The 21,593-nt window shown below is 27.4% G+C and overlaps 1 protein-coding gene across 4 annotated transcripts in view; it reads left to right on the forward strand.

Moving 5' to 3' along the window:
* The window catches only part of LOC107438670 (teneurin-m), a 487,196-nt gene that overhangs the window by 224,401 nt on the left and 241,202 nt on the right, over window positions 1-21,593 (forward strand). For all 4 annotated transcript variants that reach the window (XM_087165593.1, XM_087165588.1, XM_043039103.3 and 1 more), the window contains 2 exons: window positions 1,767-1,949; window positions 5,386-5,676. In XM_087165593.1, the coding sequence (XP_087021719.1) occupies window positions 1,767-1,949; window positions 5,386-5,676 (474 nt within the window). The remainder of the gene's footprint in view (window positions 1-1,766; window positions 1,950-5,385; window positions 5,677-21,593) is intronic.

The following is a 21,593-nucleotide window of genomic DNA, read 5'->3' on the forward strand; positions in this document are numbered from 1 at the left end:
TGCGAAATTTTTTTTTTCAGAAGCTATAGACTACCCTATCTCTTTCACTATTGTTTCTATCAAAATTATCTCTAATTATGTAGTTTAAAAAAAAGCCAAATGATATTGATATTTTTTTCTGATTTAAGTGGTAATTCTGATTTCTTCCGATAAGTATAGTAACTTAAAAATTTTAAAGCTTATATAAAGTAAATCATAAATGTCATTCGGCTGATGATAGCATGATATGATAAGTATTGCTCATAATAAACATTTTATACCATTTTTTGAATAAAATTGCATTATATTTTCAGTTGTAAGTTCCGTGACACGGTTTCAGAAGTGAGTTCTCGGAAATGTTTTCCCTTTTTAATGATTTTACGCAAAATCATTTATTTATAAAAAAAACTCGACTCTGTTAATCCATGATAAAACTGACAGAGTTTTTCAACTCTTCAAATGAGGTGACTGTTTAAACTGCTTTTATGATTTCCTCTTCTTAAAATTAGGGCTTAAATTTAAAAACCTATTGCGATGTCCATCATTATTATACCTAATGTACGCACAACCTATATAAACCATTGGAGATTGACCTAATTTGAAAAATTGAAAAGTACTGCAATGTTATTTAAAAAATAAAATTGTTAATTAATCCAAAATAAATCTAGAATGGTGTCTGAATATGGGATACTACTAAGTATAAAATCATATTAAAGGCGCTGATTCCAATTGCAATAACATTGAATCATGGTAATTTATACAAAACTTTATGATCAAAAAGAATCTTTAAAACACAAAAACGTAGATGACTGGGCCCATGTACAAGAGATAGTGGATTCAATCCCCGCCGACCAAAGACTCCCCATGTAGTAAATGGAGACATATGCACGTTAAATCTGTCGAGTCACAAAGTCCTCCATGTTCCCATTGCAAATCATACCTCTGGGAGTACTGATCCAGGAGTTTCCTTGTATTCTGGATTGGTTCAAAATTACAAGTCTACAGAGTTGAACGCTTGTAGTCGTAAACCCAAAATTGCGTCTTCTGTTCAACGACTGTCATAAAATAAAATAAAATCACTCGCACTTGAGACATGGTGGCTCAGAGAATAGAATGTTTGTCTTTCAATGAGGTGACTCAGGTTCTAATCCCAGTGTTGGCTAATTGATGCGAATACTTCTCCTGATCACAGTGCTGACGTAAAATATCCGCTGTGGTTGGCGGATCATCAGGTAGAATCACCTTGACGTTGTTAAGATCTTCATGGTTTTCCTCACCATGTAAAGAAAATGTGGGTTTGCTCCATTAAAAATTCCTCTGCGAAGAGTTTTTCCCATTGCTTAATCCGAAATTTCCCTTGTCTTCCGGGTTGGATTCAAAATTACAAGTTTACGGAGATTAACGTTGATAGTTGGAAACTCAGAATCGGATCGGCTACTCAACACCAGTTATAAAACAAAATAAAATTACTAACATTTTACTAAAAAAAGAAACATTTTAATGTCTTAACAAGGAAAAATTTTCAAACATCATCATCTCGTATGCTTGTATTACAGCCAATAGAAGAGACTTTTAGTTTCTTGCTGTCATCTTCACATGTGTTTCAGATTGATTTTGATGGATTACGCCATATTCTTTGACTACAAATACGGTGTCGTTCGAGAACTCGTGCATAGTTTATACCTTTCCTCAGCATATAGATAAAAGTTTCAAAAACAGCAATAAAAATCTCAAGTAATTTATATAGAATTGTTTCCATAATAGTTTTGAATATTATTTGATTGCAGAGAGAGGCCGAGGAAGAGGAAATGGTAGTGGACGCTCGTACAGTCACAGCAGTATGGAGCTCCTTACAGGAAGGAATTATTTTAGTGGATCAGATGGAGAATTGGAAGTCTCGGCCAATGATATTGTATATCCGCCTGGAGCTATATCTGTAATGAACTCAGTGACACCTACATCAGCTCCAGGTATTAAATTTACTCTCACTGTACTATAAATTATGCCCTTGAGTAATTTTAGACAATGTAGATTCCAGCTATATTTGAACTATATGCATTTTGAATTATTTCAAATGATTTTAATGAATTTCAATGAAATTATTTCAAACCGAATAGATTAATGAAATAGTTTGTAACAGATCAGATTACTTACTTTAAATGAAACAAGTTACTAAAACTATTTTCAATTCATTGGAACTGTAACATTGGATTTGTAGTAAAGTTTATACTTATTGTTCCTCGCAAGTTGAAATATTAAGAACATTTTCAATATATTACATTATCAAGTTTATTTAAAAAATTGTATTACTAAGATAATTTTTATCATATATTATTTTAAAGATAATTTTAAACAAACAAATGCGATCTTTTCTGTGACTTCGATATTCAAGATTATTTTCATTTGATCAGATTAATACAATTAATTTTAATTGAATTGTTTAACCTGATTATTTTCAACTTTTTAGATTATTAATATTTACTTCTACAGAATATAGTAATAGGGTTACTTTAAACAAAATAGATAACTTTGGAGTGAATAGATCTTTAACATTATATTACACCACACAGACGGTTATAATTATTTTTAACTTAACAGTAGATAATGAAAGATGAGTAATGCGAGTTACATCAAAATAGATTATTTACAAAAGAAATTAATCTAATTTAAGAAATGATTTGCAATTCAGATGGTTAAAGCGATTTAAAGCAAAATAGATTTTTAACACTCTCATCCAAGGAAAGATAATTAAGATTACTTTAAACAAAATTCTTTGAAAAATAATGAATTTTATTTAGAGATATTAATGGAATAGACAATATAATAGACTAAATTCAAGATATTAAATTATAAAGAGATTATATTATTAAGGCAATTCAGAGACATAATATTAATAATTATTTCCTAAAATTAAAATAAATTTTTTTAACTATTTAAACATTATACAGTCACTATTATGATAGTAGAATAAACTGAAAAACTTATTATCCAATATTAGTTATACTATGTTTAGTGGTATTAACCATACTAACGGCTTACAACATTTAACTTCAGAGCAAAAACACGATGATCTGTAGCTGCTCAAAATATTTTGGAGGTGCTTTGGGATATCCTTTATACATTCAATGAGAAGGATAATCGCTTATTAAATAATGTTATTAGTGTATGTTTAAACTTTTAATTTTTATGCAATTACCAAAAGGATGAAAGGAGAAAAGTATTTTAAATACGTTAAATGATGGTATAACTAGTTTTTTTGAAGCACAATATCTATATAAAAATATGTTTAAATAGTAATAATTAATATTCGTGCAACTAAAGTTTCAATTAGAGTTATTCCTTGTTTGTTTCTTAAAAAGCTGATTTGGGATATTTTCTGAAAAATACAATATCTGTTACTTTTTTTAAATCGTATTTCACGATTGAAATATATAGACATAAATTTCAAGAAAAATTACTTACAGAGAATCAATATTATTAGTGATAGCCCTATGTTTTACATTACATAATAAATAGAATCTCATTTACACCTAAAAGAAGTATTATTTATTATATAATTATTTTATTTTTGTATAGAAAAGTACTTAATGCATACATAAACTTTTCATAAAAACTTAAAACATAGTTGTTTAAATAAATAAAAAATATGTTGCTCAAACAGAGAGAGGAATCTTAAGCATTTTGTGAACAATTTCAGTAACATATGACGAATATACCATTCCATAAAGATAACTTATTTATTATTTTATTTTAGATATCTACTTATAAAAATTGCTTTATTACTTATTTTAATAAACCAATCTTAAATTAAGTTAAAAATGCATTTTATATGCATTTTAATATCATTTAGGAAAATGCATTTTAATATCATTTAACTATACGCTTTTAATATTTTAATAGACATACAAATGAACTATAATAACATTCATAATTAACAAACATACAAATTAACGATAATTATTTATTGTTTTTCTTACAAATTTTAGATACTTGTATTAACGCTATTTTCAAAAGAAAAGGAAGACTAAGATTGTTTATATACTAATGGTTTTAGTTTATTCTTAAAGCAATAAATCGTTAACTAAAACACAATCTGTACAAATATCTATATTTATTTCTTTTCTTTAAATAATTATAGCTATAAATTTTATCTAACTCCGTATTCTAGTGCAGCGATGAATATTTTTTTCATTCTTTTATTTTTATTTCAATTATTAGCAGCAATTCTTAACAAATTTTATATGGAACTTGTTTTTAAATTCAGCTAATGCAACAGATAACAGTTGTTCACTTAATACTAAGACAAATGTTTTTGCCAAAAATTAGTTTAGTCGAATGTATTACTAATACGTCTACTTTTTAGATAATATTTTTCTACCTTGGTATTTTTCACATAATTGTTCATCTTCTTTCTGTTTTACGGGAATTAACAGTTGTTTCTCTCTTAGATCTACACTAGATTTATTAATATTTTCAGAAATTCGATAGTTTTTCAGTTCTCTTTAATCATGACATTTTGCTTTGTATATTTTTGAGTATTATAAATATGAATACTTGACCATAAAATGAATTTAAGGAACACTCCAAAATAATTACGGATCAAATTACGGTATGAAGTTCGGACATTTTGTGTGCATCATCCGTGAAATCCATTATGCCATGAATTCTTTTTTTTGAGATAAAATATTATGCAGTAATTTTTACAGTAATATTTATTTATTTAATTAGAGTGATTCAGTAATTTAACGGTAACTTTTACGGTAAAAAGTACCGGCATCTTTCTTCCTTTGTAGTTTAAGTTTTCAAAGTGTACCATATTAGTTGGAAACGCTTGAATATTACGAATATCAAATAGAAATATTATATAAATTGTGATTTAATTTGCCAACATGTGCTTACGTACTATAAAGCTATCTGTAAAATCTGACTTATGTACAATTTTTTAAAAGATAACTTATAATTAAACCCCAATTCAACACACATAAAATAATATAAAGTTAAAAAATATCTACTTACTCATTTTATCTTACACATTCGTAAAATTTAAATATTTCTGCAAAACGAATAACTATTCTAAAAACTAAGGAATACTAACTGTAATGCTCTTAAACAGAGAAAAAAATTGTGGTCAAAAATATTAGAATATGGTGCAATTCAGCATTTTTCATGTTCTCCCAAACCCTAGATGATTTTTAAAATATATACTATATTTACATATTTTTATAAATCGTTAAATAAAGTAAAATTTAATTCTTTTATCATAATATCTTAGTACGTTAATTTCACAAAATTGCTTTGTCCCTGCATATTTGTTACACAACTGCAAGATTCGGCTTCTTCGTACACATGCTTGTTTGTCATGTACCTAATTTTATATATTTTTCTAAAAACATCTTTCTTTTGCAGGAAAATATAATGCATATGGTTCATTGCCTAGACAGCCGAACCAAGGTGGTGTTAGGGATCAATCACAGGTATCCAATAAACAAAATCAACAACCTCAGGGAGGTAGAGAATCTAGAAGTGGTTCGACCACAGGTCTCCAAGGGAATAACGCTAATTCTTCGAAAGGCAGAATGTCACTTTCATTAAGAAGAGGTCCATCTTCATCTTCCACTTCGGATAATAACTCCGATGCTACATTTACTGACACAGAATTCAATGCTAGAAGGCAAGGTGGATTGCAAAGCCAAAGTGGTAAGAAGTTTTTTTAAACAATGTTTTAACAGCGAAAATTCCTGCTTGTTATTTTTTATTCAATTAAAACCAATAATATATTTTTTGCTTAATATAGCATTGATTTAGTTATAATATAGAGGAAAAATCAGTTGCATTAATGCTAACATTGATTGATGCATTGATTTTGTCTAATTCGGGTGTAGGGACTTCAAATCTGAAACTATTGCTCCTAATTCTACCCTTTTTATTGACCTTTTTCGTCTATTTTTTGTCGAAATGTAGAAGTTTAATAGCGTTATGACTATAAGAATGATTTTTAATCATCATTGTTGTTTGATGCTTCTTTTGAAACCTTTGCTTTTCTTAAAGTGAGTATGCTTGAATGGGTTTGCATTTCTCATGCTAGACGTGATTTATCCAATGATTGGTTAACTCTTTTTGTGGTAGACAGTCACAAGTCACATTTGACTAAAATAACTAGTGTAACTAGTATTTTAGTCAAATGTTCCCAGCTTACACTACAACTAGTGTAAGCTGGACCTAAGATTCTGAAATTTGTACTCTTGAGTTGCATATTAAATGAATAAATGTTTGTGTATTTAAATAATGTAATACTTGCGCACTTTAATAGATTTATTGCTCTAGACCAGGATTCTATAACAAAAATAATAACAATATAATTTCAAACATATACATTCATCTTTCTTCTAATGATGCAAAAAAAAAATCATTAATCCGTTTTAATTTTATTTTTATATTTTTAAAATTTGAAATATATAATTAAGTTAATATTTAGTTATTATTGAGTAAACTAATTTGTGAATGAGCTGATATGACTCAGTGGTAAAGGTACGGAATGGTCATTGTGAAGAACTAGGGTTTGATCCCAAGTTGCGGCCTGAAGCCCACCTAGCTTCAAATCGATGGGGCTTGTCTTGGAAGTAAGGACGGCACTGTGCGTAGTGCTGAACGCATTGTCACAATCATGTGGTTGGACACAAAATAGTGGAGCCTTAACCTCCACAACCTCTATGGACCCACAAGGTGATATTGCGCTAAGGCTTTACTTTTTAATTTGTAAATAGTAATTAGTTTATAGAAATAATAATAGATAAACTGCATTCAGTATAATTCAATACGTATTGCTTATTAATATTAACAAAATACAATAAGTATAAATATTAAGTAATTTTAAATAAAAAAAAATTACAATTATAATAATTTAATAATTTAATCTTATTAAATAATGTTAAATATATAAAATTTTTAGTGACATTAAAATTCTTAAAAATATAAAACTTTATACAAAATTTAAAAGTCAAGGTATTAGTTTATTTTTAAATAATAATTTAGTAGCAAAAAAACGTGAATTATTGATGTTCAGACATATTAAAAGTAATAGCATGTTTTGATATGAGATTTGAAGTGCTGCCTCTCTAAATGCGAGATACAGAATGAAATGACATTCGTTGCGAGATAAATTTTAGACTCTCGCTTCTGCCACTACTTCAAATGACGATACATAAATAAAATATTCAGTGCTTCATATTTCAACCTCCAGCGTTTCGTGATTTAAAATGTAGTTTTAAGCATTTTTCACGCTACCTAATTTGTCATATTTTCCTCCGGACAAGTCACATGAAATTCTAAGTTTTGGGGACATATCGTGTACACAGTGGCTCTTTTTTTTCAAATACTTTCTATTTTAAGAGAGTGGCAGTGTAATGGAAATTTTGTAGCAACGTCTAAGTTGGTTTCTTTAGATTATTGATAAAGATTAGGGATTTATATTGAATAAACACAAATTAAATAGCAAAAAAAGTACTTTTACTATTAAAGTTCTCACAAAAACTCTTTTATCTTAGAAAGCAACTGATATTTGAAAGTGATAGATAAATACGCTGTGTATATGATTTTTTAAGTATATGACTATGTATATAAGACTTTTTAAGAATTTATGACTTTTCAAATGATATGAAACTTTTAGATTAACTAGACGTTAATAGGAAAAATAAATTGGATACAATTACCATAAAATAGTATCGTGACTTGCATTAGCAAACCACCTTTTCTTACTGTCTCAATTGTTAGAGGTGAGAGATTTAAGTAAATAATACGAAGAAACTGAAACCGTTAGAAATTATTTGATTAAAAATTTTATACGCTTCAACAATAAATAAATTCGAAATAACAGACAACATGTTCCAAGAGATCAAAAACAGGCGTCCAAAGACATTTCAAATCACTTTTGTTTCTCTTTATTCACGTCTAGCAAGTCTTGAAAATGGGCGCTCTTTTTTGAGAGCTTGAAACTTGTCTACTATTATTTCCAATTTATATATTGTTAAAAGGAATGAAGTTTTTAATCAAATTATAACTTTAGATAAAACTTGAAAAAAAAGCTTTTCATGGTTTTGTGACAATAATTCTTACATGGTGCTACCAAAAACTCGAACAGACAATTTTTAGCATTACTTCATAAATATAAATATATTAACAAAATATGAAAAAATGGCAAGCAATTAGAGTATACTTAGTTTGTAGGTTTAATTGGTTTCAAAGTGACAATCTTTGGCAGTGATGCAGAGGCAGAAACGTTTATTGAAATTGTCTGCTAAGTGACGTAAGTTTTCTATCTTTAATATATCCCGCTACCTCAGAAGCGATTGTTTTGGAGAGTTCAAACTTTTACGTACGACGATTATGTATAGAGTAATCATTTCATTTTCATTGCTTAAACAACACTTAGACAGCAGATTTTTTACTTTACATTTTAAAAAAGCCAAATAGCAATACATAAACTGAGAGATAGATTATAAATTATTTTATTTTTAAAGTGAAAAAAAAGAAGTGGACTCTCAAAGGAAAATAAGCACACAAAAAGAAATGGACACTCAAATTAAAAAGAAATAATTTAACTTCTGTTCTAAGATGCAATAACTTTGTCCGAATACCTCTTAGCCGCACTCTGTAGTATAAGTATAAACGTACCTTTTATGTACAGTAAAAAAAGAAAGGAAAAAAAATTACTTGCAGCTGTTTTGTTTAAACAGATTACTTTCACTATTTTTTCAAAAAGATTGCGACCCATTTCTTTAGGTAGAAAACAGAGTGATACATTTTAAGCCAAACACTTTGGCTGATACATTTTACAATTTCCTATATAATAAAGTAATAACAAATGTGTTATCTGAAGAATAATATAATTAAAAGAGGCATCGACTCCAATAATTTGGTGCTAAAATAAATAATGTAAATAATAAGCAAAAAACAGAATTCAATTTCTTCAAAATCTATTACTTTTACATAACCAAATAGATTTTTTTTCCTACTTAAGTATAGATATACTTCTCTGCTAGCTGTAGAGTCACTGCAATCTTTTTCGTGAATATTATTCGAGCTCGGAAAAAGTTTTCTTTATTCAAAACGAAACACATTTTAAATCTTTCGCAAGGATCAAGAAATCCAATTTACAAGCAGGCTTTAGGTATGGAAGCAAAGCTGTATTTTTTAGTTGTCGACGAGACTGACACAAAAATATCCATAAGGTTGACAAAGAAAACAGAGAAAACAAATTTGTTAACAAGTCACTCGGAAAGAGATATATTTATTTCATTCGTTTCCATTTTTTGAACAGAAACGAAAAATACTCTTTCGACGCTTTAATAATATTTTTTTTTTCTTCTGAGTCTTTCTTCTCTTGGGATTGGAAAGTATTAAGAGCAAATAGGAGCTTTTGGTAACAATGTTTGTAGCAATGAATAATTGAATTTACTGGCGTGTTTCTATCAAAAGAAAAATAAATTGACTACAAAAAAGAATGAAAAGCAGAAATTCTAGTTAGTTTTTAGTCTACAAGGAGATACTTTTAATCGAACTTCATGTTTCTGTTACACAAAACATATATTTATTTTTATTTAATTTCTCATGTAGTTTTGCTTTTTAAACATTTTATTTGGCGGTAAATTACTCAAGACTTTTTTGAAATTCTTTTTAAAAACGAGTTCTAAATATAATCCCATAAAATTTAATTTAAATATTGAATTATTTCGATTAAATATCCGTATTGTTCACAATTATTTAGATTGAGATTTTCTATTATTTTTTTAGAGATATATAAGCATTAAAAATAGAAAATACATTAATCTTTATAGTTGATTCAAAATTTTTTTGCAGAAATGTATAAACGATTAATCTTTTGTTGGAAATATTTTTAAGCTTAATATTTTTATTAACAAAAAAAAAAGAGCGTGATCTAAATTTTAACTTGGTTTAATGCTTCTTATCAGACAAATCTGATTAAAAATATTTAACTCGCATAATAGATTTTGATTTTAAAATTTATTGATTTTAAGTGTTAAAATGTATTCAAATCAATAAAAACAAACTTATTTTGCGATTTTTTTTTAAAAAAAAAGTAAACTGATAATTAACAGATTTATTTTTTTAAGTAATGTGAAATAGAAGTTCGAAATAGAAAGATTTCAGGAAAGTGCAGGATGCAGCTAAAAATTTGGTTCACATAGTAAGTCCATGGTTACAAATATCAAATGCATTTGAACCTCAGAAGAATGAATCAGACCATCTTTTGCCACTTGTTTTGCTTTGTTGATGGATTTCACGACGTTTATTACTTTCATCTACGGTTCATATGAGGAAATAAAGGAAGAAATGAATGAATGGAAGAAAAAGAAAGAAAAAATGAATCTGAGAATTGGTAAATTTGCTTAAACCTTGATGGTCAGGAGTATATTCTCAACCCAAAAGACCGCGTGGGTTTCAGTTTTGCATAATTCAATTTCTTATACTTTTAATGGATTTATCTTACTTGGTCCTTCGACGATTAATTGTAAAATGTTATTTGCAAATAATTGAAAAAAATATATTAAGTTACAAATTGCAACCCAACTGTCAATTACTGAATTTCATTTTTTAATTCATATTTTTAATTTTTTTTTCTTACATGCTAGTTAGTTCCGTCAATAGTGCTCATTATACTTCATATATCAAAAATTGTTAAAACTAAGTGAAGCTTGTGTTAACAAAAAAAAAATTAAAAAGATTAAAAATAAAAAGGACTAAAATTGTCCAATAATGATGCTAGTTTTATCTGCAGGCTAATTAATTTTTAGTTTATAATAATAACTATAGTAGTAATAATAATATAATAATAATTATAACTATTTTTAGTTTATAATGTAACTTTAGTTAATAATAATAACTATAAGGCCATCCTAATTCACTAGTTAGGTTTTTTTACAATTCGATATTCTAATTTTTATTAAAAGTTTTATCTGCAGGCTAATTTATTTTAATTTATAATAATAACTCTAGTAGTAATAATATAATTATAAATAATATAATATAATATAAATAATATAATAATATAATATTTATAATAATAACTATTTTTAGCTTATAATGTAACTTTAATTAATAATAATAACTATAAGGCCATCCTAATTCACTAGTAAGGTTTTTTTACAAATCAGTATTCCAATTTTTATTAAAAATCAGAAAAAATCCTCCCTCCTTTTACTTTCTAATATTTTCAGAGAAGTTCTTTATATTTTTTTCTGAATAATATAACTCACAATTTTTATATCCCAGATAAAAGTCCCTTCTTGCTAAAATTTAAAAAATCAGTTTTACCATTTTTAATTAATAACTTTTACCAAGTTTAAGAAATTTAATACTTATCCTGAAGATCAAAAAAGAATTTACATCACTTTGACCAAGGCCGTACTTAATATCGATTAGAGCAAAGAGCAAGGAGCAAGAGTTTAATAAAAACCCCTAACAATTGGGAAGGAGTAAAAAAGAATTCTTCTAAAATTATTCAGAAAATACAAAAATCGATATTAAGCTTAGACTTGTGAGAAAAAAAAGGCCAAAATACCTTAACTTCATGCCTTCGATGATTGAGGAGAAGTATTTTAAATAGATTCAGCAAGCGGGAAGCTGCCTATTTATTATGCTAATGAGATACGGAGGGTTAGCTCACTAAGTGACAAATTTCGGAATGGTCGTTGAATATAGTGGGTACTTAGATACCCATTATTGCTAACCATCCCAGTATCACAATGAAAGAGGGCTTTTCTGGGACACAATCCCCCATCTAAGCATATCTGATGAGCCTGTTGCCAGCAGCTGCGGGTGTCGTAGGATACAGATGATGGTAGGTCTTTCCTAAAATGTTATTCAAGTTGAAGAAGATGATACCTAATGATAACTGCTGTTACTATGTTCGAAATACGGAAGTTTCGTTTTCTTGAGAAAAGTTATTAAAACTTATTCGAACCTTTCTATTGGCGCCGGGCAGTCTTAATGACGATTCTGTTCTGATTCGATTTGGAGATTCGTAGTTTCAATTACAAGATACGGATTTCTGTCTCTTACAATTTACAATTCTAATGTTAATTGCAATTTTACAGATTGTAGTGAAATGTCAACTATAATTTATTGGTTAATTATAATTCAAAATAACAATTTTGTTTTTGTTTTATTTTCTCAAAATAAGAACTCGTAGTATTGTAGCTTTTTACTACTTTGGTCCTTATAGACTGCGCTAAAATATTCATTTAAAATCTTCTTAAATTGCAAAGTTAGAAATATAATCATCTTGAGAATTTGTATTAAAGTAAGAAAAAGAGGTATTATCTAACTTTTACTAACGAAAAGCATAAAAGGGAGCCAAAACGAGGAATATTTAACAAATGATTAAACTTGCTATTATTGAGTCAAGTAAATATTTATATTCTACAAAGCAACACCTATTATTAAGTTTGTTTTATTATTTTCAACTGAAAAAAGTAATTAACTACGTTTCTAGGAATCTTATTTTAATGTGCACATTTTAGTTTTTGGTTTTTTTTTAACTTTAAGTTTTACAATCTACTTATAAGCTTTTGAGTGTTAATTATAAGGTTAAGGAGGGAATAAGCTAAATTGAAATCATTATATATATTATTTATTTTCGCTTAAGACATAACTCATTATGTGTAATACTTTTTTTACAGCCATTTCAATTTCTTAAAAGAAAATTGAAAAGGAAATAAAGGAAAATATTATAATTATTTGAAAAATCATTATTTAAAATCTTTATATAATCTAATTAAAGTAATATATTCGTGTAACAGTATTTAAGTATTTCAATTAACAATTTTTAATTCTAAATAAAATAATAATATTGGAAAATACCATTACATTGTTTGTAAATTCGTATAAGTCAATAATTCAAAAATGAAGGATATTAATTATAAGAAAAAGTTAATATTAACTTTAAAATTCAAAAAGCAAGACTCTCTACAAACAAAAACAGCTTTACTTCTAAAATTTCGACATCTATGCAGGAGTTTATTTATTTTACTTGCAAATGAAAATACAATATTTTAATTATACGGAATAACGTAATTATTTTAAACTCTCCAATTTTTGTCAGCAAAACCAAGCCAAATGCATAAAAAACATCAGCAATTCCCAAAACAATTTAGTGCCCCACCTTGCGAGAAGGTACAAACTTATGTAATCATGAAGAATTTTAAAATCAGAGAGGCATTTAAAGAAATGTTTTACGATATAATAGTATTATTTATGAGAATTTTAATAAGTACTTTCTTTACTGCTCCATGTCACGTATACATTTGAAATATAGCAAAAATCACATTAAGTCTTGCTTTATGATTGATTACCTGGTTGAAGTTTCATTTTTTTAAAAATTGCATTACATAAAAAAAGAAAAGAAAAAATTCTAAAGCCAAAAATAATATTAGGAAACCAGACATTTGCAGTTTTTTTACAAAAAACAAATCACGTCATAAAAGAACTTATAAATGAACGCTTCGGTGTGCTTGTACAGCTCTAAAATAAAATACATTTTATACATTGGGATAAGATTATACACATATATATGTAATCTTTTTCGGAAAAAAATTCCTTTTTATTAACAACACGCATTGCAAAATGACTACAAGCTTAGGTTAAAATCAATCTAATAGTTTTTAGCTTAAATTTAATGAAAACATATACAGAATACATGAAAAAAATCTTAAATATTTAGTCATAACCTCAGTTATTATGATGGTTATTAAGAGAAGGAATTTAAAAAATATTAAGTAGTTACTCTTTTAAATGTTTGAACACTCAATATAGCAATAACTCAAATACTTTTTAGCCTTTTAACTATAATTCTTTGAACTAACTTATACATTTTTAAGACATTGCAGATTTCTTACTAAAATTGTTTAGTTTTGTTTAGCATGAAACATGAATTCATAAACAGTTTGAAATTAAATAAAAGTTTGTCTGAAGCCCGTCATTGGCTAGAAGATTAACATTCTTGAAATTTTATTATCAATTATCTTATTTGTATTATTTTATAGTTATCTTATTGTTTCAATTTTATTAATTATCTTTTTTTCCCTTACACTTTATTCCACCTTACATTTGAAGATATTATTATAATTCAAATCTAACATATGTAACTAAAATGCTATTATTTATTCATTAGACCTGCTTTATAATTGAAGAATAAGAAATTATTACTAAACTGAGATTCATGTATAATTAATTTTTTCTGTAAATATATGTTACATTAATGTAGTTTGTTTCTTTGAAAACCAATTAAGTTGTGTTATTTAATGGCTGTGATTCAGAACTAAATCTTAAAAGTGATTTTAGATATGATTGCGCAAAAGACAAATAATCCAACTAGTCAACCAGTCAAATTCCAAATGAATAGAAATTTCGTTTTTGTATCATAAATATAACTATTTCACACAACACTTTCAGAAAAAAACTCTCATTTTTGACGATTTGGCGAAACCCTTGATCTGGTTTTGGCTATTTTCTACAATTATTTCATTAGCGATCACGACATTGGAGAGATCACGATTCATTAGAGATCATTGGACATTCATTAGAGATCTCGATTTTAGACAAAATGCCATCCTTCACCTGTTTGACAGTATTGTAGCCTCTCCTTTGTGTCATTCCGGTGCATTAAAGCATTTTTCAAACTGTTAATCTTATTTTAAAATTATTGGCACTGTATGATGGCATGGTGCATGATTCCCAGGTTTAAGGTCTGGTTATAATGACAAATTTATTCGGTCATAATCTTTTTATTTTCTTGTTGTATTTTCTAATCTATTGTGTAAATTAATGTGCAACACTAAGCCTAATTCTCTTGCGCAAATGATTATTGTCTAACTATAGCAGAGAGTAATTTCTTCAATTTCGCGAAATTTTCACTAGAAGCATTTTCCAGAAAAAGTTAGACAAAAATTTTATTAATATAGATTATTCCAGTTTTCATTGCATAGATGCTACCTTGTAATGCCCTAAATAACGGTCATTTGATACTAATAAATAACAAAATATGATAGAATTTTTTTCCATTATGAAACTTGAGACAGTAAGTAAATTGATATGCTATGAAAATATTTAATATACAAAATAAAGTTTTCCGTATTTATTTTTAAAAGCCATTATAAAGAAAATTATATTTCCTACTTAACATTAATCCGTTAAATTTAAAACGTTTGACTTAAAGAGGAATTTTTAGAAGCTTTTTTAAACTATCAAATACACATGGGATAGTGTTAGACTTTAATCTTCCTTTTTCCTCGAAAATTCTTTTTCCCATTCCAAGACAAGAAACCCCCAGGCTATTAATATTCCAGCCTGAAGTAAATTAAAATTCAGTTCCTCCCTTAAGCTTTTTTCACAATCCCATTAATGCCCAAGATAATTACTTTTAATACCCATTAGCGAGAGTATATTAAAAACAGTTATGCGTTCTTTCTTAAGACGAGTTTTTCAGCAAGTGTTAGTTGTACAAAATCCCTTGCACTTTTTATATATTTTATCACTTATGATGTGCGTAAGAATTACTGAGCTTAACATTTCATGCTGGATTTAAAACTTTCACGCTCTTTCTAATACCGAATCCAGAGCAAGTAGTATTTGTACAAAATCTCTTGCACTTTTTATATATTTTATCACTTATGATGTGCGTAAGAATTACTGAGCTTAACATTTCATGCTGGATTTAAAACTTTCACGCTCCTTCTAATGCCAAATCCAGAACAAGTAATATTTGTACGAAATCTCTTGTACTTTTGATCTATTCTAATACTTATGATGTGAGCAATAATTACAAAGTGTAACATTTTACGCTGAATCCAAGATTTGCACGCTCTTTCTAATGATGAGTTTAGTAGCAAGTGTTAGTCCTGCGAAAGTCACTGCACTATACATTTTGGCTTTTATAATGAACATTAAAATTGTTGAGTGCAACATTTCACACCCAAATTTAAGATTGAAGTAAATGTATCTTATTTTTGTATCAAAAATTTTTTTTTTAAAAATTGATATGAACATTTAAAGGACATAAGAGATCCGCCGGGATGAGCTTGCGTCAGTTTGGTAAATAAAGTTTCTTGATGTATTCTATAACTTATGATGTGCGCAATAATTAGAAAATGTAACATTTCGCACTAAATCTATAAAAATGTTTTCTGAAGTCTACTAAGCAGCAAATGTTAGTCGTACAAATTACAGCACTTTTAATGTAAATTCGTATTTGTGATAAGCTTAAGAATTATTGAGAGTAACATTTCTTACTAAATTTAAGATTTAAATCAATGTATTACATTTTTGGATCAAATAAATTTAAACAGAAGTAGGTACAAACATAAAAAAATTGGAGAGGAGGATGAACTTACGGAAATTTACGAAAGTTTGATAAATAAATATCTTTAGGGAAAAAAACGTTTAGGTACATAAAAACCTTTGACGTTTCACTATTTTAAAATCTTATTAAAATTGTCAATTTTAAAAAATACCCCAAACTATTTTTTCTTTCATTCCTATTTAAATGTTAAATTTTGTCTAAATTCATCAATGCATTTGCTGCACTGAATATTATTGAAAAACTGTGTTTTTTAGGGATCTCTCTCTCTCTCTCTCTGTATATATATATATATATATATATATATATATATATATATATATATATATATATATATATATATATATATATATATATATATATATATATATATATATATATATATATATATATATATATATATATATATATATATATATATATATATATATATATATATATATATATATATATATTGGTAAGCGGTACGTTACATTTAATGGGTTTTTCTGTTTCATAAAGCGTCTGTCTTTGACAGGCTTTTCGGCAACTAAAATTTTTGATTTCTTCTCCTTTCCTTACTGCTTTTTACTTCTTTTTTCTTGATATAAAATACTTTAGTCCACTTTTACATTTAATTTTTAATGTTTAATATTTAATAGTGGATTGTGGAACTAATATTTTTACATCGTTATATGACTCTTTTTCCAAAAACCGATATTTACTCATTTTACCGCCCATTTGCTTCACTATAAGTTTTTAATATTTATGAAAGAAAATTCTAATTCATTTTTAAATAAAACTGTACACATAGGTAAAATATGAAGAAAAAAATAGCTTCTTTAAAAGTTCTTGATCAAATTTTAGGCTTGGCCTCCCGAGTTTAAAAACAAGCCATCCATTTTCTAAAGCAAACTTATCAGCTGTGAGGACAAGGATAACACGCAAAATTTCTTCTTTTTGTGGGTTACGTGCAGTGGAAAAGTGCTGTAATATAACCCAGGGCACAAGGATATTCTCTTAAATATCCCTTGACGGCCGGGAATCTTAACGGTTCATTTATTCCATTAAAATGTCGTCACAACCTGAACATCCAATGGGAATACAGTGTTTGTTCTGGCTGTAGGCGTAAAAGTTTTCTAAGAGTTTTAAGGCCCTCTTAACTTGTTTCTCAACGTAAACAGAAGCAATGTTGATGTTTTTTCTTCTTACCTCAATCACGTTGGGAATAAAATTCTTTGCGCGCTTTAAATGTTATTCTACTATTAGCTGGCTTTAGAAGTATTTTAAGGGTTTTAAAAATAAATGGTATCGAAAAACGTTACGAAAGAATTTTATTTTTTCACTTGTTATACACGTACTAAAAAAGTGACTAACGTTGATAAACATTTGTAACCAAACTGAATTTGCAATGTTGTAGTTAGCGATTTGGAGCGAACTTATCAGTAATATTTTTTGGGCAATATTATTTTTATAAATATTTGACTGCTATTCAACGAAACTATCCAAATATCTTTCAAATTATCCTAGCAAACGATTAATTTGGCGTATTATTTTGAGTTTGTTGAATTTTAAAACAACTATTAGCAAAATATTCAATACATATATAACTGCTATTAAATACCTCCCAGTTTTCCGTAGTAAATTTTGTTATATAGTAAGCATACTATTCATGAAAGTAATCATTTACCAAATTCGATTGCAATAAAATATTATGGTTATTGTTTCTATGTAATTGATTTTTACATATTTTAATTCAATGCAATCACACACTCGGAAAACTAAATAACACTTGTTTCTCAAATACATTGATTATACTAGGAGATAATTTTTTGTTGTATTTGTACTAATACTTGATTTTGCCTAGTTCAAGTGTTTGGATTTAATACCAGAAATTAGTTATGCTCCTAAAGCTAAATTTTTAAAAATGAAATTTTAGTCTACTTTTTGTCGAAATGTACGATGTCGAAGTGTAAAAGCGTCATATCATGCAGTGGGACATGTAAAGGTTGTGACAAACTTCCAATAGAGATAGGGCACATCATTAGGTTTAAAACTGCATATAGGAACCCATTCCTGGAAATGCCATCATACGCAGCTCTTACGTGACCCCCTTTCATATGTAACGTTCTGTAATATCTAAAACAAAGATCTTGTTATATTTACACGACTCCCAATTATATGCAACGTTTTTTTTTTTTTACTTACGCAAAAATAGAATCTAGAAAAATAGAAAAGGTCATTTATAAAACTGTAGCTTTGAAGCAGAAACTGATTGCAAATTTGAAATCAATGACATAAAAATATCCAAGATCTCTTTAAAAAATTGAATACCTCAAAAAACAAATGCAAAATTGTTCCCCTGTGTAATATATTAAAAGAATTACACTCAGGCACTTGTTGAACATTAGTTTTTGAAAGCGAGCCCAGATATCAGAAAATACTAACAATGCCTTTTGTTTAATAAATTTTAGAGTAATCTCATTTGGTTGAAAGTAGTACTTGCAAGGACTTTTAACTTTAATCATTAATGGGCAAATCAGATGGTCTTGTAAGATTTTGTTTCAAGAAGAAAGGTTTTGAAGAAAATTTGATTTTTAAGTTTTTCCAATGAAATTATGTGTCTCTGCAAATTTAAGTCTAAAACTCACTGTTATAATTTATGTGTGTTGAAACAAAGCATAACATTGTTTTATAACCTGAATGTGATGAAATTTTAATGAGAACTCGTTTAGTCGTTTTAGTATTTTTGTTTGAAATTAAAATTTTTTTCCAAGAAAGAAGCTCTTCAGTGTTAGTAATTTTGATTGATCTTATCTTTAATTTTTAATGAAAAGCTGTTAGCTTTAGTAATATTGTTTTGGTATTATATTTATCTTTTAATGAGAACCTGTTTAGATTTAGTAGTTTAGTTTGGAATTATCTTTGAAGCTGTTTAGTTTTAGTAACTTTGTTTGGAATTATCATTTTTTTCAAAGAGAAGCTGCTTAGTTTCAGTAATTTTTTTTGGTGTTATCCTGCCTATCGTCCCTTAATGAAAAGTTGTTTAGCTTTAGTAATATTTTTTGGTAGTATCTTTATCTTGAAATGAGTAGTTGCTTAGTTTTATTATTTTTGTATGAAATTATCATTTTGTTTCAAAGAGAAGCCATTTATTGTTAGTAATTTGTTTGGTATTATCTTCATCCTTTAATGAGAAGATGTTTAGTTTTAGTAATGTTTAGTTTTTATCTTGTCACCAAGACTAAAACTTTCTTTCTGTAAAAAAACGTTTACCTCCACCTTTTCTTACTATAGAAAGCATCACGTGCTTACCCTATGTGTCATAAATAATTAACAGAAATTCTAACACTTTTCTGAGTTAAAGAATTCGAAATGGATTTATAAATAGGAATAAAATCACCCGAAATGATATATCAGGAAAAGTGGAAGAAATATTTACAAAATGCCGAATTTTTATTAACTAGCAAACATATAACCAGCAAAATTATGCAGCCTATTAGTATAATCCCTTTTCTATATTTAATGCTTAAAACTACCATTTTAAATGCAAACAAAAGCTAGAAGTGTGGAAAATATTCATGCAGGGGTGCTTATTTATTTAAATATATGCAACTTGCTATATATCTTTCAAAATGTAATGAAAGATTAAAAATGATTTTATAATCTGACGATTTTGAATGATAGCGAGCTTTATTGCGTTGCCTGGTTATAAAATGGTAAACAAATATTGTAAAATTAGAAATTACTAAATAAAGCATATTTTTTTTAGCAGAAAGAAATGAATGTATAATTAAAGTTGTAGTTTTGCCATTTTAGTCTATTCAGTGAAATAAGTAGCTTTCTATTTTTCTGGTTTTATTATTCCTGAAAGTGATATCCTTTTTTCTGATTTGTGACAGGAAAATAGAGCCTCGATTACTGTCTCGACTTTCTATTATATAATGAATAGTTTCATTTATATATGAAAGAGGAGCTTGCAATTTAGGATATTTTAGAAAATTCGGAATTTCGTTTATTATTCTGAAATTGAGGATATTTTTGAAAATTTTTTAAGAAGATGAAGTTATCTTTTTTTCTGTAGCAAAAATCAATAATTGTGCTATTGAAATTCTTTTAAAAAGGCCATTTTTCGGTTAAATTGTTTTTTTTTTTTAATTGTCGTTAAAAGGAATTTTTTTTGTTTTAAATTTTGAGCCTTGAATGCACATTCATTTTTAATAGAAAAAATATATAAGCTTTTTTTAATTGAAATTTGACATATTTTATGAAACTACAAAAAATAAATTACGCTTAAAAAAATAACAATATTTATGCTACTAAAAGTGTCTTTAAAAATGCTAAGTTTTTACGAATGATATCTAGATTTTTCTTGAAAGCTCTATTTTTCATATAAATGATAATTTTCAGAATTTTAAGCTAAATTCTCACTGAATGTAAGATAACAAATAAAATTGGGTCTACGAAATTAAGCAATTTAAGGTATATCTAATCCGTAATAATCTAATCTATATCTTATCCGTCATGTATTCATATCAACAATATCATTCAATGCTATAAAATCCATTTTATACTACTTCGAAAATTGTGATTAACATGGGAAAATACAACAAATATAAATAATTCTTTCACGCCTGAAATAATGCATCTTAAACCATCCCACTTGCTCACCAATGGTACCAGGGAAAGTGCTCTGGGGAGTGGGGATTTTATCACTCAACTTTTGTAGGCGGGTACAGACGGCTATCATCAAGCTTATCAGTGGACATTAGAGATCTATGTCTTACTCCAATGGAAAAAAGGTTTTCTCATCCCGTGTGAAGTGTGCCGACCAGCAGGCCACCCCTTACCACATAATAGATTGTATAGAGCTTTCCAGACAAGATCTTTTCACCAACCCAATTCTAGTATTATACTTCTTTAGAGTGACAGATTTCATAGACCTAATTTAGTGTTGTTAAACAACCGATATATGCAACAAAATCAACGACTAAAATTATACATTTTAAGGAGTTTGATCTTTTCGTTGTTCAAAATTTCCCAAACTTCTCCCATTTTTTAAAGTTGTGGTCCTTTAAATTCTTCCTTCAGAATAATTATGATTTTGAAAATATCAATTAAAATGGAGGAATTAACTTTTGCTTACGAAATGCCTGTTTTGCTTGAAACGGTAGTTTCAAATTCAAGCTTATTATAATTTTTGTACAATATTTAAATGTTGTTATACTCTTATTATATTATTGTTATTCTTATATTAACTATG

Source organism: Parasteatoda tepidariorum, chromosome 1, assembly GCF_982258835.1.
Source record: "Parasteatoda tepidariorum strain Cologne lab strain chromosome 1, Ptep-v5.0, whole genome shotgun sequence".
Classification (NCBI taxonomy): Eukaryota; Metazoa; Arthropoda; class Arachnida; order Araneae; family Theridiidae; genus Parasteatoda; species Parasteatoda tepidariorum.